The 23,175-nt window shown below is 44.9% G+C and overlaps 2 protein-coding genes across 2 annotated transcripts; one reads left to right on the forward strand and one right to left on the reverse strand.

Annotated features, from left to right (window-relative positions):
• On the reverse strand, nt 1–4,981 carry LOC126522654 (vesicle transport protein SFT2A). The gene is made up of 5 exons (XM_050171416.3): nt 4,628–4,981; nt 4,295–4,546; nt 3,947–3,982; nt 2,023–2,111; nt 1–318 (listed from the first exon to the last, which is right to left on the reverse strand). The coding sequence occupies exons 1-5, from the start codon at nt 4,697–4,699 to the stop codon at nt 279–281; spliced, it is 489 nt and encodes a 162-aa protein (XP_050027373.2). The 5' UTR covers nt 4,700–4,981; the 3' UTR covers nt 1–278.
• A 295-nt stretch (nt 4,982–5,276) lies between these two features.
• Nucleotides 5,277–18,653, forward strand: Mpcp2 (Mitochondrial phosphate carrier protein 2). Its single transcript, XM_050171413.3, has 7 exons — nt 5,277–5,560; nt 6,200–6,318; nt 6,423–6,602; nt 8,351–8,532; nt 10,971–11,143; nt 15,610–15,720; nt 18,354–18,653. Exons 1-7 carry the CDS (start codon nt 5,416–5,418, stop codon nt 18,515–18,517), a joined length of 1,074 nt encoding a protein of 357 aa, XP_050027370.1. The 5' UTR covers nt 5,277–5,415; the 3' UTR covers nt 18,518–18,653.
• The last annotated feature ends 4,522 nt before the right edge of the window (nt 18,654–23,175 follow it).

Consider the following 23,175-nt stretch of genomic DNA (forward strand, 5'->3'; position numbering starts at 1 on the left):
TTTTTATCACCACATAGGCACACACAACAATAAGTTTATTCTCTGAACACACAACACACTTATTCCTGATTGAAATAGTACACGAGTCTTTCCATTCCTGGCTGAAAATTCAACAGTCCCTGTGATCCTGGCTGAAATACAACAGTTACATATCAAAAATAAGTCTCTGCAATCATGACTGTGGTAATGTGCACAAACAACTCCACACCACAAAACAACAACAACCCAAGGGATGTGTGACAACTTGAGAGGAAAGGCACAACTTGACACCCGTTAGTTCAGCTGATACACGATTGGAAGCACTTCTTGACAGCATCCCTGCGAGAGACAATGCAGAGTGAATAGTTGGAGACAATCTGACAATTTTCTTAACAGAGTGTGTACTAGGACCACTGGTCTTGTCATCGCTACTGGCGAAATTCTCGCACTTTACCTGTCTGTTTTAGATCTAAAGGAGCAAAGAACAGTTAGAATAAGCATAATCAACGAAAAAAAAAAAATATTTTAGGAACACTTCTTTAGCAATATGTGTTAACCAACAGGCGGAAAATGAAGTGGGCTTCACCCCAAGTCACCTATGGCTTCGTTTGGAATTTGTAAAGACCACTCTCGTCATATGTGAACCATAGGTGTACATTTCATTTACTTCACGTCACGTGCGCGATACCACCAGAGCCGAAGATTTTGCAGTGGTCCTTCTCCTCTGACTAAGCTTTCTAGTTGCGTGCTAACTTTCTCGACCTGTGTTCCTGCTCTAAACCAACAAATCGGCCAAAGACACTGAGCCAGCAACTTCGTACTAATGCTAAAACTCTGTAAGGAAAATGTTTTTTTTTCTTGTATGCCGCCTGTGGGTAACATTTGTCCATAGAAGGTTAACATGATAACATTATGAACAGCTCAAACCAAGGCAGTGAAACTGCTTTTGTGGCCCTCAACGTTCTATTCTTTTCCAAATTGGAGCAGAACAATGTACTGTATCATGACCGGGGTTGTTGGAGAAGTATGGGAGAGGCCTTTGCCCTGCAGAGGGCGTAACCAGGTTTATGATGATGATGATGAAGAATGCACTGTATAAACTCGTGTAAGGGCTGCACCCCCAACTTGGTAGCCCAAAATATGTTTGGTGCTCTATACCACGCGTGTGTGCATCGGCAAATTTTCGTGCGCTATGCATTCACTTCTAATGTTATGGTACATGCGGGGATCCGGGGTGTGCACAAGTCGCCGTCTGTGCCAGCACCATTTTAACCAAAAGGTTAGGTCCCATGCAAGGGCCGCACCTCGTCAATATTGTGGGAAAAAAAAAGTGCGGCGCGAACACGAGTCTATACGGTAGTATAGTATATGCTATTGTTGGTGTGCCCCTTTTAGTTCACAGCAGTAGTGAGATTATTTACAAAATGGATGCGTCTGTTTACTTCTGTCAATCAAACCCTTCTTCGTCCCGTTACATTGAAGTCACTGGCGTGTCTTCAGTATCACTTCAGCTACAATGATACTGCTAATAATATTGAACATAGAGCCAATCCTTGCGAAACGCAATATCAGGTTAACAAAAGTATGCTCACACTGAAGTTCTTAATTACTGCTCTTAGTGGTTCCCAACAGAAACATTTAAGCAACCTTCACACTGATAAATTGAGCAACTACAAAGGCAGTAACGAGCTTTGTGGTGCAACCTACGGATGGCCAAATGGTCACATAGAAAGCTGAAAGAAACAATAGGAGCTATTCATGTAGAACTACAAGGCGCTTTTGAAGAAGGCAGTGATTGAACACCTCAAGTTATATAACACCAACATGAACTTAAAGTTGGCAAAAACAAAGTAAAACACTTCTTGAGCAAATTACTTGAAACTGCAACAAAACTGAGCACTAAATTTGCTCTAGTCTATCTGTGATTGAAGCACACAATGTTACAACGGCAAACGTTGAATCCAAAAGTGCCTTATATATTCTTCAGTTCACGCTTCATTTTGGCGTGGTAAAATGTGAAAGCAGCATTCAAGTGGTACTTACCGAGCAAACGGGATGTATGACAAGGAGTACCACGTCATGGCTATAAACTGGATTATGCAGAAGATGATCGTCAGCAATGCATTTTTCCACTGCAAGGCAAATGAGTGCCCATGGAGGTTATAAGAATAAAGACTGAGCACACAATCATTTCTCGGAAGTTGTCACTTCAATCTAGCAAACTCCTTGCAACTGCATACTCAGCAACCACACCTCATGTGAAAGTTCCAAATAAACATGCATTGCCGACTCTTGAAGAATTATTGCGACCATTTGTGTATCCTTTACAGAAATTACTACAATGGGCACTTTAACAATTTTACGAGACTTCATGGTGTTGTCAGCTTGAGGTTGAATTTCAATGCAGCTATATGAGATTGCATGCTTGGTTTCAGCGGGGTGCCCACCCAAGGGGTTACATGATACTCAAGCTTGGAAAGGGTTGGATGATTTGTATTGCTATGACAGAACAGACATCAGCTTTTTATCAAAGAGGTAGGCTGTGAGACTGATAATTATAAATGGAGTTACACTTTTATTTATATCAGAGCTGCATGCTTGGGCAGTCTTCAAGGCCAACTGCAACTAAATTCTGAGCCACATAAAAAGCCTAGTTTCAGGTGGTGTGAATATAAAAAAACAGCCTCCGAGCAAAATTTTACGCTTGAAATACGAGTGGGCATGTCACAAGATGCTGACAAAAGTATACGTTAATACTGCAATTAAGAGGGGAGAGAGGGGAAGAAGAGACTCTTATCACTAGCCGTAATTCATGCATGACTTGCAACAAATGATTCCTTGGAAAAACCTACGAGACTGGGTGCCACTCGCGACTGCCTGCAGTGAATTGAAATATCTTCGAGTGGATGCGAAGTGCTGAGACTTCCGTCGTGCATACTGACCACCAGGCGCACACGTTTTCTGCTTAGGTGCTATTTAAAGGCTGCCCAATAAGAAAATTGGACAACTACAAACTCTGCCAATATTGTTTCCATAGTATATACTACTCATTTATGACCGATGCACTACTGATCAGTGAAATCAGTCACTAATTAATCCTGGTCAATACTCGTAAATACACAAAAGAACATGGCAATATACGCTGAAAATCTGTTAACTCACAGTTACCTTTAATTATGATTTTCACTTTTACTATTTGGAAACAGGCATCTCACATTTTAGAAAATTTTTCTTTGGAAAATTTTGTGAAGCAGCCAAAGAGATAAGCGACATATAAAATGCTCCTCCTGTTAAGTTTCAATTGAGGTAATATTTCTTAATGAACTTAAGTTAGGAACTGGTATGCTCTGCACATGAATAGTGTCTACTAATAACAGAAAAATGTTGAATGCTGGTTATACAATTATTATGCAATTACTAATGGTTGAGGGTAAGTTATTTTACTTTCATTGCAAGTGTTGACATTGTGCCTGCTTTAACAAGAGCTTGAACACAATTTAGCTTCTCATAAATACCAGAGCACCATGTCTGTTTGAACATCAAAAGAGAAAGCAAGAAAAATGAAATAAAAGAAGAACACAATATGATGTTTACCCAGGTCATAAAGGGCACTTTCAATCGCGATCGAATTTCTCTATCGCAATTAGCTCCCTTCAGCAAATTGTGCAAAGGATCGATCGTGATTGAAAGTGTCCCGAGCGTCAAGGGTTTAAAAAAAGGCGCTCGGTTAAAATAGTACCCGGTTAAAAGAGTGTGCGATTAAAAGTGTGTACGGTGAAGATAAAATGCGGTAGGAATGCCGTTAGCGTGCTGATCTCCGTAAATGCTCTGGCGTATGTAAACGGAACATAACCAATTCAATACAAGCACACATAGCTGCGCGATAAAGTGTCGTATTTATCGCGTGAACCACTTCTTCACAAGCAGATCACGGTGAAAACGGGTATAAGATCAAATTGTGTCTCACCCAAAATGCCGCCATGAGTGTGAGCACCAGGAATGCCTGCAAAAACAGTCAACGGTGTGAGTACGCCGTCAATTCCACGCTTTTATCAAAATTAAGAAGTGTCCTTGTCAAGGTATACCTGCGCTTTTCGTGGCGCGCTACTTGTTACGTTTCATTTTTGAACAGGTGTACTTGTCAAGGCGCCTTCATACTGCACGGCGCGCTTCTTCGTTAGCCGTCATGTACTGCTCGTCAAATCACACAACTCAGCACCAGCACATCCAAGTTGATTCTGCCATCTGTCAGCTCTTAATGAACGCCTCGAGTCCCTAGCTATAATGTCATTGGCTCTTGACAGGGGCTACTTACCAACACGACGCAGGTGGCGATGGCCCGCGTGGGCGCGAACATCTTCTTGATTTGGTTGGCGGGCCCCATGAGAAACAGCGTGCTGCCTAACGCTGTCAGGTTTCCCAAGGTGTAGAACACGCCGAACATCCTCAGGCCGCCCGGGAACGCCATGAATATAGCGCCCACCAGCGAAAAGACGAAGCCCAGAACGAAACAGATGGCGAACCCCTTCACCCGCGTTGACCAGCTCAGACTACTGCTGTCCACGATCTGAAACAGTCCGAACGCATTGCGTACACTGCAGTATGTTTCTCATCGTGTCACGCATATGCCGACACGGCGATGTCTTACCTGGGTCACGATGCCTTGCTCTTCGTCACCACGCTCCTCGCCGCCGCTCAGCGCTCTCTTCAGCTTGTCCATCGTTCGTTCGTTTCGATATCGAGGGACGCGTTTAGTCCAGCCGCATTATTTTACAAAAACGAAAACGGAAAGCACTACGCCCCTGCATGCACCACAGCACAACAAGTAAACAACCCCCCTACAACTGCCCTGATGTAAAGGAACCTCTACAGCCGCCCATCTAGCGGCTGACGGCTGCTGTGAAGCGGGTGGCTGTTAACGTAGCCTGCCCGTACGTCAGTAACATATCAGATAGTACAATAAGAAACTAAAACAAGCTCGTACACCATGTCGTACCATGACGCGTCGGCTCTTCAAGATGCTGCACAAGAAGAGAAGTTTAAGGTTTGGTGATGCTTTAGGAACACAAATGAACATCAGGCATTACCTAATTAAATAATGAAGCATGACTTACGTTTTCTCGCATGAAAATGAAATATTATTTGACATCTACATTTTGTGAACTTTTAATCCTAAATTAAACGTTCTTTTTTTGAGGACTAGAAAGAAGCGTCTTTTGCGCAGAATCAGTGTTTCTATATGCTGTTTCTGGCGGGAACCGAGTACCAGACGACGGCTGGCAACGCAAAAAAGTACATCACGTGTCCTCTTTTCCGGTCGTCAGCCATTTTCGCAGAAGTTCGGCGTAAGGTCGGGCTTAAGTACTCAGTCGAATTGCCCTTGTATACTTCTCCGGCCTTGGTCTGCTTTACATTGGACTTTTACTGCTGACCAAGATGAACAATTTTAGTCAACTGTTGGAAACTGCGAAGAGGAGCCCGTTCGTGAGACCGTTTGCGGCGAGATGCGACTCGTCGATGGACTCGACGCCGGTGGCAACCACTGTGGTCCCAAGGACCTTCAGCGCTTGCGCCTCGGACGGTGAGCAGCGCTCCACTTGACCTGGGATTTCTCAAACTTCGCTGAGTACTTTTTGTCGTAGTGTGCAGGTTCGGCCCCGCACGTCTTACTGTGTCCTTTCGTAGTAAATCGCTGCAGACTGCCGCTTGACCTTGTACCGAAATTATAGAGGACAGGTAGCCGGCGGGAGGGCGACCCTTTGAATGACAAGTAGGCTTTATTACCATCGAAACTCTTGAAAAGTTCCGACGTTAGACCTTTGTGTGTTTGGTGCTTTGATAGAGCTCCGCGTTGCTCAGAGCATCGAAATCGACCCCGGTTTTGCTTCTCTTGTGTTCATGCGCTGTTCTCAGTACCCCACATGTTTCTGCAAGAAAAGGTATGAAAACTTGACAGATGGATATCTACAGTTTGAAAGGGCCTACACACCCCATTGCGAGGGTTTTTCGTTCACAGAATTCTTGGGTAAAAAAAAAAAAAGGTCTCTTAGTTGCGCAGTGTATATATTGCATGAAGCCTGGTGGTCGCACCTAGATCGCAGCCTCTAGATTTATTTATACGTACGAAAGTGCAGCGCAGACGTTTTGGCTGCCTGCGTTTCCTAAAGAGCGATCGATGGGGCATTTTGTGTGCTTTGACGTGGTTCTTTTTGCTGTCTAGACCCCGTCGAGTTCGGCTCACTGAAGTACTACGCCCTCTGCGGCTTTGGAGGAATCCTCAGCTGCGGAATCACCCACACCGCCATTGTCCCCCTGGATCTTGTGAAATGCAGAATCCAGGTAAGGCCCGCATGTTTCAATTTCGTTATCGTGCCTTGTTTCGCTTTTGCGTCATTTTCTGAATAAGAGCTTTTCATACTTCGATGTATCTTTTATACTTGCAGACCAACCCAGGGAAATACAAGGGCATATTTCAGGGGTTCAGTGTAACAATCAAAGAGGAAGGTACAAGAGGTCTTGGCCGAGGCTGGGCACCGACAGCCATTGGCTATTCTTTGCAAGGGCTTGGCAAGTTTGGCTTCTATGAGGTGTTCAAGATATTGTACAGCAACATGCTTGGAGAGGTAACACTCATTTTCTTGCTGTATGTACGGCTTTGATAGTGCGTCTGACCTTATATTTAGTAGGCAGCCTTCTGTAAGCTTTCAATTTCATCTGTGTTGCATTTGTTCGTGGCAGTATTTTTTGATCTCCTTGTTCATAAATGTGAAGAAAAGCAAAAATTTAAATACTTCTGTCTGGGTGAATGAGCGAGCTTGTTACAGAAATACTGATGTTTTTTGTAATGAAATCTTTTGGGCATTTGCACCAAGAAAAGTTTTTGTGCGAGCAGAAGTTGGCTTTATTGTAGTGCCTTATTAGGAAGACCAGTCCTTTCAATGAATATAGCAGAAAATTAGTGGAACTCTTCATTTTCTGGTGCTTTGTAAAAGCATGGGATAAGATCAGGTGTACACTTGTGTTCTTTAATGCATAAGTATCTGAAGGGTAAGTGACACTAGTACTAATGTGAAACTACTGGCGACTAAGACAATGTAATAGAGTTAAGGCCAGTTTGGCGTAATGCACATGAAAAACAGCAGTTCTTACATTGTGCATGATAGCCAAATAGAAACAGGACACTATGAACAGGCACTGAACATGTTTTAATGAGCCTTTCCTTTTGCCAGCACCAGTTTGTGCAATGAAGACATAGTTGTCAGTTTGTTCCTTGCCTAGGTGAAGCTATACGTGACCTTGGAATCGGAGGTTTAATATGCAGCAAGGCTTTAGAGGGACTACAAAAGAGGAATATTTATGAAAAACACTGAATCAGTTTAGACAGTGTTCATCAAAAGCTGTTTCCATTTGATTGCAAAAAAAGAGATTCATTGCTAGAAAAGAAAAAGCCTAATTCCATTTTTTGAATCTTGCATTGTAACTTGAATGCTGCACATCGGTGGGTGTCGTCCCAACTTCTAAAGCTTTTTTTTCTTGTATTTCGGCTGTTGTGGCACTGTAATTGACCTTGAAACTTGCTAAGCTCAGTCTTCGTATCCTTTAGGATATACTGTAGACCCTTTTTACCGGTTAACAATGAACTAGGCCTAAACAGATGCTTTGAAGTTCATGTCACAGAGAGCTGGTACAGGATCTTCAAGGCAGTGTTGCCGGCAGTCTTGTTTTTGTGCCTTTTCTGGCTTGCCAAGCCTTCTTGGTGGTTACGTGTGTTTTTAAAAAATATACGTATGTATACAAATTGTGGAACAGTAATCTACTGATGTTTCTCTTTAGTGTCCGTTTCGTTCTGGTTATATTCATAAATTATGCAATAGCAGAGAGAAATAGCATTCCTCTCTCACTTTTACTGTAAGAGGAGGGATGGTAACACCAAGAAATGGAAAAAAAAAAGCAGGCGGAAGATAGTCTTCATCTTCTCTCACCAGCTTGGTGATGCGAATTCTGAGTGGTTGCTCAGGTCTAGCTGTTTCTTTTTTTTCATCATGAAGGACCAAATTACATTATACTATAACCAAAAAACTTCTTCGGAGCCAACACTGACCGAATAAAGGAGAACACACTTTAATATCCACAATATCACATGCATGCTAATGCCGAAGTATTGGCACAAATTAAAAAATGTGTGGCCTTCATTTTCTTTCCTTGTAATCACTCCTTTGCCCCCCAGATGACATGCATTTCAGTGTCCCCTTAAAGTGGTCACAATTTATTTGCGATTGGATCATTTTGCTGAGTACTGATCTAGATGCCTTGGAAACAATACCCCTTGGCTATTACTTGAACCTAACCAACGTGCATGCCCCATCTGTAGGAATTGTCCTACCTGTGGCGGACGTCCCTCTACCTCGCGGCCAGTGCATCGGCAGAGTTTTTTGCCGACATTGCCCTGTGCCCAATGGAGGCCTGCAAAGTGCGCATCCAGACCCAGCCTGGCTGCCCCCCGTACCTCAGCAAGGTGGCACCCATGATCCTTAAGGAGGAAGGGCTGAATGGGTAAGGGTGCACCAGTTCTGCCTTGTTGGGCTGTTCAGTAAATACCATAGCAAGTGAGCCACCTGCATTCTCTTGCCGAGCATGAGGTCTTAGGTTTGAATCCTGGAAGCAGTGGTGGTGGAAAAATTGAAAAAACACTTGTGTACTTAAACATGCACAAATATGTTCCTTGACGTGAAAAGTCTTAAAAGAAACGCTCGAAGGGGTTTGCTTGCTGGAATCAAACGTAACGAAAGCATGCTGTGGCAATATCACTTATACAGTGAAGTCTTGATATAACGAACTTCAGGGGACTGTGGTAAATTGTTCATTCTGAAAGAGTGTGATAGTGAAAGCCCCAAAATTAACCATTCTGTCCATCAACCCATCAGTTCATAAGTTGTCACCATATGAGCTACCCACGAAAACATCGCTGTTGGCTCTCAACACGCGCTGTTGCTACACTCCATAGACTCTCCGCCATGCACCATCGAAGCACCGTATAATAAGAGTGACGCGCACACGACAGATGCTGATGCCGAGAAAACTACTCAAAAAAAGTGGCTCATGCCACCTCCAAAGTGCAATGTTTGTTGCTTTTCGCCTGTTTTTCACATTTCTTGCCGTGGACACTACTGTCTCGCTTAAGCAGACACCTGAACTACGTCAAGACGCAATACCGCATAAACGACACCATCTGGAAAGTGCAAAGTGCGACCATGTGGCCTGTATGGAGGTTACATTTCACCGTGTGCATAGCTAGTACCATAGAGTTTTATACAATACTGTATTTACTCGCATAATGCTCGCACTTCCTTGTAAAAAAAAAAAAATTTGCGCAACTTCAGGGGTACGCTGGTTAAATTTGTCATGAAATGAAAAACAAAATATTTCATCCTGCATTTGCTGCGAGGTAACAGGTCAAAAGACGGGTGGCTGCTGCTGTATACGGGACACCAAAACAAAAATGTCAGCCGGCGGAGCGAGCCGATTGCGCTGAACGCAATTTCTTTTTCTTCTTGTGAGTACATTACATGCATTGAAACTGTTTCTTCCGTATCAGTAATTAATATCAGCAATTCTGCGGCAATAACGTAACCATGTCCACTTTGACGGGACAGAAACAGAGATGGGCGCACTTAGCTGCTAGTGACATAGAAACACATGGCGGGCATGCTGCGAAAAGTGCGGCGTTTGTACTCACTACTATCCTAATACGGCACGTTTCCGCTAAGGGAGGGTGAATATCATAGCTGTGTTACAAGCGTCAGCATAGAAATAAGGTACACTTTTGACGTATCAGTGTAAACGTGGCTACTATCGTTGCCGCTCGCGATTTGTTGCGTGCCCACAAGTGCAGACGAGAGGAATCGAAAGGCGCCTTTTTTGTTATTGTTGACCACAACCATTATAAAGAAAGCCAAGGCAAGTTTGGTTGTAGCTTTCTTTATTTTCATGGAAGTGCGCAAAGTGGCGAAAGGAATGAAATGGGGCATCTGCTTAAGAATGTTTGGTGCCTGCAGACCGCTTGGTATGTCAAGAGTCATTCACGTAGCATTCGACAGATGGTAAGCATGATCATCATTAGCTAGAGTTGGCACACATGTCGCTGCGGCAAGTTCAGGGTGTGATCATTACACGGGAAAGAAAACAAAATCGAATTTTGGTAAGATTCACGAGTGCGCTCATTACGCCAGTGCGATCATTATGCAAGTAAATACGGTAATTGCTAGGGGGAACTCGGGCGCTAGTGTTTACGGGAGATGCAATGGAAGTGGTTGTATGAGGAGAGGAATTATGGGAAGTACCGTAAAACCTCGTTAAACCGTACCCGCTTAAACAGTCGTTTCGTTTTAAAAGTAGTAAAGTCAAACCCCCGACTAGGCGGCCATTGAACATAATGCATTTTGTATCCGCATAAACCTTACCAGCTTTTTGCGTACGTATTGGTTAACACTTAGTGTTTACACTCTTCGTTGCCCAGTCACGGCAGTGCGTTATCCCCATCAGGCGCCCCGGCTGAATAAGCCTCAGAGATCAGAACAGCCTCCAAGGGCCCTGTGCATTTGTGCGTGAAGCCACATCAACATCATTTCGGCGCCATGCCAGAGAGCGTTGTGGCGTCATGCAAACTAGGACTTGCGTCATGCTGAAGCTCAGATAAAGAAATGCCGGGTGCTCAGCATAGAAGAAAAATTGGAAATCGTTCGTGCTATCGAACGTGACACGAGGTCGGCACTGGCATGCGACGGGGATTTACCGTTGACTACGGTGTGTGGCATTTGGAATGCGAAGGGCGAAGAAGTTCTTGGCAGCGCTGCCAAGTGCGCAGTTAGGTTATTGCGGTTGCAATGAATTGCTTCATTTGGGCACTAAAGTTTATTCTAAATGCTGTTGTTTACTACAGCACACTGTGATCGCAGTGTTCTTTCTGACACAAATGCACTGCAACATTTCAGGTTCTATAAGGGTATAAGCCCACTGTGGATGCGACAGATCCCATACACTATGATGAAGTTTGCCTGCTTCGAGCGTACTGTTGAGCTCCTCTACAAGCATGTGGTGCCCAAGCCACGGGACCAGTGTTCCAAGCCAGAGCAACTGGTGGTCACCTTCGTTGCTGGATATATTGGTATGTAACAATATTGCACATTGGGTTTATGGGAATTATGGAACAGTCACACCTAGACATACATATCGGCTCTTTCAAAAAAAAGAAAAGCATTTTGGTTGGGGTGTGTAAATATCAAATTTTCAATTTCGAAATGAATTCGAATATTGAAAACCAAGTGTGAATCGAACAGAATATTCTTCGAATACAAATATCATTACTTTTGCAAAAATTTAGTTTTTTTTCCCACCAACCAGAGGTACGAAAGCAAAGCGCAAGCTTATTGCACAGCAAATAACGTACAGGAAGCTTATGCTTTGTGAACAAAATTCTCTAGTGCAACGCTTTTGCATGGCAGTACCATAACTGCAGTTATTTAATGTTGTCATGAAGAAAGGATACCGTAGCTGCTCGACATGTTTAGGGAGCAGCAACACCCTCTTGCTTGTCGCAGTTCCTTCAGGCACTGAAAAGAGCTGCTCGCTTGTTAACCAGTGTTGGTACTGGCAGGTATCTCTTCGCAACCCCGTGGTGTCTAGCAACGGGGAAAACTGGAAAAGTCGGGGAATTTTGAGCCACCACGAAAAGTTGGTAAATCGTCAGGGAATTCGTCAATCAAGTGAGGCAACTCGGGAAAACGACTTTCTTGGGGCTCGTTCACACTGACAACTTCCTGAGGTCTTACAACTTGTTCGCTTTTAAACGATCGCTTTGGACGAAAAGAGAGCGTCGGGGAAGTGACACATCCATAGAGGGACAAAATGTGCTGCCCAAATCCCATGCTGAGCGTGCATTTATGGTAGCGAATCCTGAAGAGAATGCTTTTTTAAATGCATTCAGCAGCTGACTAGTCCTTGCATATTGGGGAATTATCTGGTACTGCTTATTACCAGTAGCAATGGTGCCTTAGTCCTATTGCTAACTGGTCAGTGTGCATGTGGCTTCAGTGAGTAGTCATGTGTGTTTCTTGCTTCTGTGACCAAAAGCACTAGGTAAGTACATATAAAGAACATAATCCTAGCTGTTTAAGGCCTGCTGCTAAGAGTCCAGGTAACTTCTGCCGAATGGAAGGATTATGTGTGCATTGCAACATATTTGCTGGCTGTTTAGCAGTATTAATTATTTGCGAAGTGTAAGCCATTCATGCAAACTGAAGTCGGACACTTGCAAAAATCAGGCCTGTTGCAGTACAGTCAAACCTTGATGTAACATGGCTATAACAAAGTAATCATACAATTTATGGCCATGTTTCATTTTGATGAGTGTTCTACTGCTACGTGTGACAAAACTGAGGAATGCAGTATGTGACTTCGTATCAGTTACAGCAAAGCAGTTTTTTTGCTTGTATGCTGTGTGAATGAGCAGCCAAAAAGCTCACAAATGTGCTCCTCTGGACATCATTAGGCATAAAACATTCTTTGATCACTGTCACGATCAATGAAAGGCACACGAGGCCGTAATCCTAAGACAAATACAGACCGCGTCACTCCTCGCCCCCGCAATGCTGCACGTGCTTCACCCAGAGCTCTATCCGAGTGGGCTGTGTGGTGTTTGTGCAGCGGGTCCGGCGGACCAATGGCACATCATGTGGGACTGTGCCAGGTTCCCGACGGCAGCTACCTCCAAGACTTACCCGCCAGAACTTCAAATTGCACTGCAGTCTACAGACAAGGACTCACAACTATGGGCCGTCCAGCAGGCCCGGGGTGCGCTCGAAAAGCACAAGCCTCGTGACCCACTACAAACGGGCCCAACGGGGCTAGTGCAGAGTAGAGTATAACCCCGGGTCGACGCTTGGCCAGCGTCACGACTCGTTAAATCGTCGTTTGCCGGCACTTTATTAAAGTTATTCCTATCCTATCCTAAAGCTAGTCTCTGGCGAAAGCATGGCTTGGCCTTGTTTGGTTTGCCTAATTCTGTTGCATGGCCCGGCTGTGGATTTGTTGCGGAAATTTGTTCCGAACATGAATTTGTTATGCTGAGGTTCAACTGTACTCGCAGCGCACTTGCCAACAGGTAGTGAAATAACTACACAACACCGAGGGCTCGTATACACACAGCGTTTGGTGCTTGTGTGTGTGTGTGTGTGTGTGTGTGTGTGTGTGTGTGTGTGTGTTTGTGTGTGTGTGTGTGTGTGTGTGTGTGTGTGTGTGTGTGTGTGTACATTCGAACCACTTACATGTTCTGGGGTTATTGCGCTGTCTGTCTGCAAGTATGTTGTGCCAAACTGCCCAGCCCCTTATACCCCTGTCACACGGGCACCTGTGAACTCTGTTGACCATGAAACTCCCTAACAGAGATTGACGGCAATGCAGTTGCGGCCGCGCTACACGGCACAGTGCAAGCTTTCGACGGGCGCCACACGGGATAGAAACGGTGCTGCTGCGCTTACTTCCGCGTGCAACTGTTCACCTATACGGTCGCTGTTAAAGTAATCGATGTGTATTTTTTTTAACGCAGTATGTAATAATATAAAATCGCAGCAAGAAACCTTGCGGTACGTTACCGCAAGACTTTTATTTTCCAACCATAGCGAAGTTGCAAGCGATGCTGGCCACACTGCGCTCTTGCTTTTGTGCGTGGGCAGCGCGGGTCACGTTGTTGGGCCGGTGCGCTTCGAGTTCTGATTCCGCTGTGTAATCGTGTGTGTCTGTGTGTTCCGGTGAGCCCAACTGCGTCTAGATGAGTGACGAAACTGATGACATGAAAAAGAAGGTCGCCCTCGCCATCGCCACAATAACCGGCATTGAAGTGGACATCGAAGCCTCGGCAACGAAAGCGCGTGCTATCAAGCGCCATATAATTGCCAACAACAACATATCTGACTGGGTTTACCCGTACGGCTTGATCGACACGTGCGGCTCCCGTGCGCATAAAAACAAACGAAATGGCGAAATGCCGTTTCCCGATGCGGCGTGGCGAAGTATTTGTGTAGAGGGTACAGGCTAAAAAATTATAATGCTAAAATTTGTAAATGAACCAGTTGCGACGATTTTACTAGCGTGGTTTCCTGCGGAACTGTAGCTACCTGGGAACAAGAGTACTCCATCCAACCGTAATGGTCATTGCCGAACTCCCTTCGCTCAAAATCTCCATTTAACTTCCTTGGCGCAAGGGAGACCATGTGACACGGAGCGCAACTCCATTGGCTTAAATACGAAGGAGTTCAATGGAGTTCACGGGTGCCCGTGGGACAGGGGTATTAGTAAATGTACAGTAATGCCTTGTTAACTCGAACTCGCAATAGAAAAATTGGCCAAGTCGAAATGTTCCGCACCACCGAACCATTTCCCATAGGTGCCACGCATTTATTGCCCTTTATCTAGAAGTATTTCTGGGCCAAATTGTGGATATATCGAAATCTTGTCTGAGAGCGGAAGAAAAACTCTGCTGCTGGAACGCTTAACAAGCTTAGCATGAGGCTGCCACGCCTACCACAAAGTGGGTGTTTTCCCCGAATGTCAAGTCGTAGCCTAGCAGCATATGAGCTATGTCAAGAAACCATGTTGTGGTACGTCATGTGACGGGAGAGACTTGCGCTGGGGCATGCTCTGCAAAATAGCATACTTGAGGCAGTTTTGTTTGTTTCATGAAACCCACATGATTTACTATTAGAGGTGGGGTTTCTGTGTTAATCTTATTCTATGCAATGCACAATTTTTTTGCATGCAATGCATGCGGTACAGATTTTTTATTCTACGTAACGTAGAACAAAAATGCACGTGTCACATACGTTCCGATAAACCCTGCCTGTATAGCGCATACTCGTAAATGTTCATATTGCTTGCATATGCAACACACGTGGCACGGACTTACCGCAAACGGGGCCACAGAAAGCGACGTGAGCTTTCAGGAGTATGCGATATGCGGGCAGGTTGTACCGGGTGAATTTACTGGCACTGAAGTCGCTGGGATGGCTATAAACGGAGGGGGAAGGTGAAGGCTGCGACATCGAGAATGACCTCGAGAGGTGCCAACATCAGCCGAAGCAAGAAACAAGCTTCGCTTGCTGCGAAGTAAAGTTGCGTGCAGTAGCAGGAATGATCCACTTACACAATGTGTGAAGCAGCTCAAGGATGCTTTTCTAGGTCCAAGTGCTACCGCGAAGCAGGCCAGCCTTGTGCAGTTTTTATGCTCCGAATAAAATGGCATTACTGAAAAATGGAGCTGGTTGATATCTCTGGTATGATTTCTTTTTCTTTGAGACGTTTATGAAGAGCCAGTTTATAAGCTCTTGTTGAAAGGCTGTTCAGTAGCGGTGAATTTTTTAGAAAGAACTAGACTTTTCACTGCAATTTCCGCAACTTTGCTTATCTTGAAAATCTGCTTATCTTGAATTTGCTTCCTGTTTTTACTGCTTCGAGTTAACGAGGTATTACTGTACTTGTAGCACTCATAATAGCAGCCTCAATACATGCAGTGCTAAGAAGCACCAACCATACTGCTTTGGCTTGTTTAATGACCTCTGTTTATGCCTTGTCTTGCAGCCGGTGTGTTCTGTGCCGTGGTGTCCCACCCTGCTGACACTGTAGTGTCCAAGCTGAACCAGGAGAAGGGCAGCACAGCCATTGAGGCTGCAAAGAAACTCGGCATGGCCGGTGAGTTTGCGCGTTTACAGCTGCGCATGTTGGAGAAATACCTTGTGGGTCTTGAATTGACACAATGTTGCAGTTTGAAGCACTATTTAGAGCGGCATGCTTTTAAACGGACCCTGGAACGATTTTGTAGCACAAATGTAATGAGTCGTTAGGCTAGGTCCTTCTGATCATTGACACATTTAAACACTCTGCATAAGGCGTATAGTTTGACTATAAGGTTTTAAACATGCATTGCTACCAATTACAGCGGCACCGATTCCCTGAACTTTCATCTGCCCCATCACATCTACGTAGCGGGCACGCTTGACGTCAGTCGTGCGAGCTACCCAATTGGCTGCTCGCGTTGCGTGACTGATAATTTTTCAAACTTTATGGTGAACAAATGTTCATAATAGTTGGAATGTTGGTTAAGTTGTTTCTATAAAAATGTAACAGAGAATACACAATTTATCACTACACTCAAGTACTCCTGGCACACAGCAAGGTCGTCTGCTTCTGTTACAACTAGCTGTGTTGACGCTAGCTGCACAGTCACTGTTGGTTGGTCTCAAGGGTTTCTTCTCGCGAGGACCATGAATCGCCCTTGTTGCATTGTGGGCTGCAAATCCACTGATGGGTGACATGTCGAGCTGCGACATTGTGTCCCTCTGCAATGCAGCAAGCAAGCAGAGTGACTGCAGCGCATCAGGCTGTCGGTATTTGATTGGAGCCAGTATCTACGCATTTGCGGCTGTCACTTCATGCCAGAGGATTACGACCATAGTAGCTTTAGCATGTCCCGGTATTCCAGTAAAGGCAGGTGGACTGGTTGTTTTGCGAAATGGGCGGCTGTAGGGTGAGTTGAGCGGCCTGTAGGGTGCAGCCACCTGGTGGCAGAGAGCGCAACCAGACAAATACAGAGCTAATATAGCAGCAACCGAGTGTGTTCTACTTTCCTGCTGGTGTAAATTTTTGGCAGCAGCATAATCATGAACATATCTTTTTAAATGTTGAATGTTTTGCACTTGGTTACAGCAATACTAGCTCTTTGTTTAGCTGGTTGGGATCTTCAGCACCGGGTGGGTGCACTGTGCAGGCCGCCCACATTAACACTTTTGTAACGTGTCTATTCCCATCGATAGCACATTATTGACAATTACAAATTCTAATTTTTGCCGCTCTCTGAGCATGGATGGGTGGATCCTATGAGCATCTTCTTTCGGACAAGGTGGTGCGTTGCACCACCGAGCTCTTGTTACTATATTTCCTAATGTCCTATCTATGTTAAAAAGGGGAAAAAAAAAAAAAAAACGCGTTGAATTCCCATAACCAAACTTCTGAACCTCTATTGTGAACTTCGTTTTTGTTTGCCTCCGTTGTTTGTTGTTTCCCTACTTATACCAATCTTCCAATTGCCACTCTTCTGGACAGCTAGCGCCATCTAATGGGTTAAAAGGAAATTATTTTATCATTTTTTGTGTTTGTCTTTTTTACCATGCGGGGATCTTTAGAATGCCATCGTAGTTGGGAAGCCTCATTAAAACCCTCATGAGAACACATTGCACTCTGGTATCAGGATCAGCCCACCATGTTGCCACCTTTGATTGTACTGTCTCTGTGATTGGTCTACTTTGCTTGATCGGACAGCCATCTGCACATAATGGGGAGAAAGAGCCTAATAAAGCTTTACCTTCAAAGAAAATGACCGTCATTTTTGTGGGGGGGTATGAGTCTCGTGGAAAGAAATGGCAGCATCTCAGCCATTATATTATGACACCAGTGCTACTTGCACCACTGATAATATAGCTGGTGATAATATAATCGGTAATATAGTTAGGGGTTTAAGGTAAATTTATCTGTTGGTATGTGGTCGTCACAACCTTGTCTGTCATGGACGCATACCTTTTGCAAAGCACCAAACGCTAGCAGGATCCAAACTTACTGGCACGGACCCCATCAGTTGTCCCCCAACCTCTAAGGTTCTCTATCCCATGGTGCTTTGCAGTTGGCCTTGTTCACATGCAATCACCCTTGCATACCTTGCAAAGATGTCTCTAGGACTGCACACTTGCATGTGTGCCAGCTTATGTTGCCTTCGCATGACACTTTTGTAGGAGCGGAGCAGTGAGGAAATGGGACGAGCTGGCAGGGCAGCACTGTACTGTGCTGCCACTCCATATTTGTGGCCTCTACAAACTTGTACCAAGCCACATGTACTTAAAGCAGCTGCACGCATCCTGTCATGTAGGGCTGATTGGGCTCGTTGATTCTGGTGTTCTTGCTTTTTGACCTTATGCACATTAATGGTACATTCAACTGGTAGATTTAGTGTGCTCTGGTGCGTATGCTTTAGATTCAGCTGGTCAAAATGGAGTGCTTGGAATACGTTCGCTTGATCCCATCAAGCTGGGAGTACAACTGAAATTCAAAAGAATTTTGGTCATGTGGCTCCTCCAATTGCTTTGGGAGTAGCTCAACGTATTGCTTCGGCACCTGTGCTTTCTCTGCATATGCCGCTCCAATCTCAACAGGGCTCTTCATAGCTGCAGACCAAGTCTGAGCAGGCTAGGGAACCAGCCTAATGTAGCATTAGTAAGTACGCTCCACCACAAGCCCCTGTTAACCGACGCTTGGGTGTTTCACCGCGTTTGCAGGTCTCTGGAAGGGCCTGACGCCGCGTATCATCATGATTGGTACGCTTACGGCGCTGCAGTGGTTCATCTATGACGGTGTAAAGGTGTGGCTGCGCCTGCCACGACCCCCGCCCCCGGAAATGCCCCAGTCGCTGAAGGACAAGCTGGCCAAGGCTCAGCAGTGATCCCGAGGTGCACTAGGCCAGTGGGGCTGCCCAGTTGCCGTTGTTATTCCCAGCTGCTACTTGTAGTTTGTTGGCTGCCCTTGTACAGATCACATTTGCCCTTCGACGGAGAAAAGAACTCTGGATGGCTCCCACACTGCTGACTCCTTTGTCTCATTATTTACATCGACCACTGTACCTTACTTACAGTGATGGCCTTCTGTTAAAGCAGTAGCAGTACTAGGGGCACTTTGCATAGTTTGTGGTGATGTGGCATTGGATGGTTACGGTGCACTTCGTGATTTCGCACCACATTATTCGGAGCTTCGAAGTCTATACATGTGGACTTTACCATTTCATGTGCACTGATCGCAGAGTGTGCCTTTTTTTCATATCAGCGCACCTAATGAAAGTTATTTTTGGCAAAGCCTTATTTAACCTACTTCATTGAAAATAAAGTGAAACAAACTAGAAAGTACTTTTGTGAAATGTTAGGTTTGCATTCGTTCTTCCTAAAAAAAAAAAAAAGCTGGCAGGTGATTGTAACATGTCCGACAATCCATGTTGCTTCCCAATCCACGCTTTTTTCCGTCCTCCATGCTATCTGGCATGCTCTCCAAAGCACATGAGAATTGTATTTTCCCACTGAAGGATAGAACGGTGACTCAGATTTTTTAGGGGACAGGGGATGGGGATTGGGAACTCCAGAAACGGCTACTTGAGCTGGCAGCACTCTCCAAATAAAATAAAGATGGCTACAACATCCAGGTTCACAGCGACTCTTCTGCTTGGTGCAGTGGTTGTACGTTTCTCTTTTGTGGCGTCGAATCAAGGTATTTCATGGAAGCTGAGAGAGTTTTTGCTGCCCATCACCTTATTTTGATTGGTCTCATGGATCTGAGTGACGAAATCGCAGATATAGTTACACTGTGCATTGTGCATGCAAACGTACGACCTACCCAGAGAGCCGCATCAAATATTTTTAAAGGCAGCCTTTCAAGCTAGCCGGAGGTTAAAAAAAGAGGGAAGTGTTTGTGCATGACAGGCCTCCGAAAGGTGCAAGCACTTGTTCGCAGGATTGCTCCACTGCTACAGGCATGATACTTGACTGGTTTCGGCCTTCATAGGCAGCTCCACATTGCGACTCGTGTTGCCGCATATAGCACAGAGCATCTCGATATATATAGGCAGTAATGTCCGTCAGGTTTTCAGAAGCTGTATGAGGATATTCTGCATTGGTAGACCGAGGCTAAAAACGGTAATGTTACCTGGTTAGTGCGTCTTGGTATAAAAACAGTTCAATTTATGAGTCGGGGTGCACCTTCTTTCTATAGTTCACTGATGCGTGATAAGGTCGCCTGCGTCCGATGACTGCCTCTTGTTTTCGCTCTCGGTATGCAGTGTTTGAGGTAGGGCCTGGGCTTGGGAACACAGCGAACAGCCGCCTATAGAAATTTCCAAACCCGGCGAAACATGAAAATAAGTAAATAACCAATCGGAGCAACTTGACTTTGTTCCAACAGGGTTCCAAAATTTAGTGAGGGTTTTCTTTTGGCAAAGTCAGTTGTATTAGTGTAAATGCATGACTTGGAAAGGAATAGAACCAGTTGTAACGGAAATTAGCTGTGCACAGTGTCGGAATGCAAACTAGCGGTAATGTGTGCTGGTCGAGCGCTCCAACGCTGGAACAAGGGTTGTTTGCAGTTGCTTCTAAATTTCTTGCAGGCAAATAAACAGGCAACTCGCTGTGTTGAATGAGAAAACCATACCTTCTGCTTGCGCTGCTAAACTAAAGCATGCAATGAAAACGATGTCACTTTGCAGAATAACATGTCATGGTCAACTTCAGACCTTCCGAGTCCGTTGTAATTCCTGCTACCGTGCCTTCAGACAAAAGTACATGAGCGAGAATATTTCTGCTACTTAACGCATTGGTCACACTAATGCTGGAGCAGAAAATTATAAAGGAACAACGACCAAATGAAGGTTAAGCAGACATAATTTATCAAATCGCCTGCCTGAACAAAGTGTACTTCGCAACTTGAAATACCAGCAAGATATTTAAAATAAAAAGAAAGCAATGGTCTATTCTCCAAAAATAAAGAAGTCGACCCAAGTGAGTGTTTCGATACTGGTATGGTATCGGTCACCTTTTCCCAATGCGGAAGTTTCTTATCCAAGTCACTCTCCGATGCGTGTTCTCTGATTCTTTCTAGAAATGATGCAATCGTACATTGCTGTCTTTCCACCACGATGACATGCATAATAGTGCACAACAAAAGTCTTACGACATCTGGCCTTTTTCATTTTCTGTCTTGGGCGTAGTGGCATCGCGATGATTTAAAAACTACAAAGCATTCAGTGCATGCCATGATGGGACAACCTTTTCGCTTCAAACCTGAACCTGGATCGGCTGTTCCTCGGCACGGCCGCTAGGTAGCGAGCATTTAGTTTCGGTTGTGAATAGATGCAATTATTCCTAAAATTTTGAGTGGTGGGGCAATTTTTTTAACAACGAAGCTGTTTAAGCTTTTAGTTCTGCTGTGGAGCGTTACCAGAAAACTCAGCCCAGCTGTGTGCCGCCTCATATTGCCCAGCAACCTCCTGCGAGAGCACTGAGCCATGTAACCTCCTCACACCCCACGCGTGTAGGGCGGAGCAATGATGTCGCGGGCGAGTAAAAGCTTGGAACAGCCGGTGTGGTGACGCACCTCTTGCCTCCACTACTCCGTGCATACATGTTGCTGCCATGGGAAGACCGAAGAAAGTCCAGACGCCGGAAAAAGGAGCGGCTTACCAGGAAGAGAGCCATACTGCCAAGCGAGAAGCAATGCGTCGCCGCCGAGCTGATTCAGGGCTGGTAATTTGTAGCGATGCCTTTTCCGATTCTATGCTTTTTCAGGCTTTTCGCGCTTGGCCAGTGGTCAGAGTGATGGTCTGCCCACATTATCAACGGAATCAGGCGGCCGTGTGTGGTGGATGATAATAATAGCATAGAATAAGGCATAAGGCATCGCTACAATATAGCGGCCCAGAACACTGCGCCGAAGCTGCAGCTGAGAAGAGGCGACACCGAGTCGAGCATCCCGAGTTTCAGTCCAGGGAACACGAGAGTCAGCATCTGAATGCTTGACTTCGCTGTGAAAGCGATCTCAGCCTGCAACTGCTTGTAAACTTCCAGTGTCAAGCCTGCCAAGACAAGTTGGCAAAACCTAGCATAAGCTCGCAAAACCTAGAAACGACTTAGCCAAGCCTACAAACAGTTTAGCAAAACCTAGCATAACCTCACGAAATCTACAAACAACTTAGGCAAACCATGGAAAAGCTAGGTGATCACAAACTCTGCTATTGACGCGGAGCCTTGCATCACCAGTGCAAGCTGCGCATGTTCTTTTACAAGAAAAATGGGAAATTTTGGAAATATATGGGTAAAATGTAAAGTGTATACTAAACTTGCAGACAACTTTCTCTGGCTATGAAGGGAAAGCTACAGAGGCAAAGCACACACAAGTGAGAGCACTTCTGAAGAGAGTCCCATATTTTCATCCACATTAGTTTAAGCTGGGGAAGAGAAAACATAAACACCTTATTAGCAACAGTTAAATAAGACGAAACACCCCACTGAATGTAAAAGTTTACTCATTTTGCAGCCTTTCCCTTCTGCATGTGGGCAAACGTGAGGCTGTTGCATGTGGAAGCTGTGTCGTTTCACTGTTCTGAGCAACCAAAAGTGCTGTCAAATGCTGTGGTGACTACTTGGCACGGTAGCATGTGTGCAGAAGCTTTGTCCCTGTACCTTTTCCTTCATAGCCACAGAAAGTTGTCCGCGAGTATAGAGGTAGGCGAATATTCGAAGGTTCGAATAAAGTATTACACACTAACTATTCATATTTGAAAATGAACTGTTTGGTGTATCGAAAAATTAAAACTTGCCAAATATTTTGCAACACCCAGCTGTTAAAGTCTGGCTACTGGGCTCATCTGCTAAATGTATCACAAGTTACCATAGTTCAAAAAATGACTTTTTGAGGTAATGCAGAAACAAGATGGGTAATGCAAGCTTTGTTTTCAGTTTCACAGCAGACATTTACATGACAATCAGATTTTTGTGTGTAGTAACTTAGTGTTTAGTCTAGCCATGTAGCAGTTTTATCCTTTACCCTACAACCAAAGATGTTTCCCTCAGACCAGGTCAGTTTACATATGTCTATGTCATAAGTCTCTTTTTGGTCCCAGGTCGCAATTTGTTGCGAGACCTCCTCAAGTCGCTTGTGTGAACGAGCTGTTATGCTGAAGAACAAATAAGTTGTTTGATGAACATAATTTTTTTAATACTGTTTTATGGCAATAGCAACTATGTGGATGCTCAATGGCACATACGTGCTGACTTAACAGTGATTCTGTCAAGCTATGGATGGTGCATGCACGGCACACTCGTGGTCTCCCAAGACGTGAAGCTGCAAAGGAAGCTGAGTGGACGCACCCTCACAGTTCGCCGAATTGGCTCTGTAGTGTAGCTAAGTAGTGGAGCTGTTAGTGAGTATGGCAACCTACGGAAGCTGTGTGTATACCACATCGTTTGCATTTGTCTGAGCGGAACGGGCAGCACACTTCAAGTTACCACAGCGGAGGGTTTTCCTCCTGCCTACTTCCGCGCACCATTGTGGTCCGGCTCCTGC

This window comes from Dermacentor andersoni, chromosome 6 (assembly GCF_023375885.2).
Source record: "Dermacentor andersoni chromosome 6, qqDerAnde1_hic_scaffold, whole genome shotgun sequence".
NCBI classification, from domain to species: domain Eukaryota; kingdom Metazoa; phylum Arthropoda; class Arachnida; order Ixodida; family Ixodidae; genus Dermacentor; species Dermacentor andersoni.

Bases quoted from the DNA above. Each gene is read 5' to 3' on its own strand.
- LOC126522654 (XM_050171416.3), bottom strand. From the start codon at position 4,699: ATGGACAAGCTGAAGAGAGCGCTGAGCGGCGGCGAGGAGCGTGGTGAC. The intron at 3,983-4,294 runs GTAAGTAGCCCC...CTGTTTTTGCAG, and splicing joins TCGCCACCTGCGTCGTGTTG to GCATTCCTGGTGCTCACACT. The intron at 2,112-3,946 runs GTGAGACACAAT...TTTGCCTTGCAG, and splicing joins CACTCATGGCGGCATTTTGG to TGGAAAAATGCATTGCTGAC.
- Mpcp2 (XM_050171413.3), top strand. From the start codon at position 5,416: ATGAACAATTTTAGTCAACTGTTGGAAACTGCGAAGAGGAGCCCGTTC. The intron at 6,603-8,350 runs GTAACACTCATT...CCCCATCTGTAG, and splicing joins ACAGCAACATGCTTGGAGAG to GAATTGTCCTACCTGTGGCG. The intron at 11,144-15,609 runs GTATGTAACAAT...CTTGTCTTGCAG, and splicing joins CTTCGTTGCTGGATATATTG to CCGGTGTGTTCTGTGCCGTG.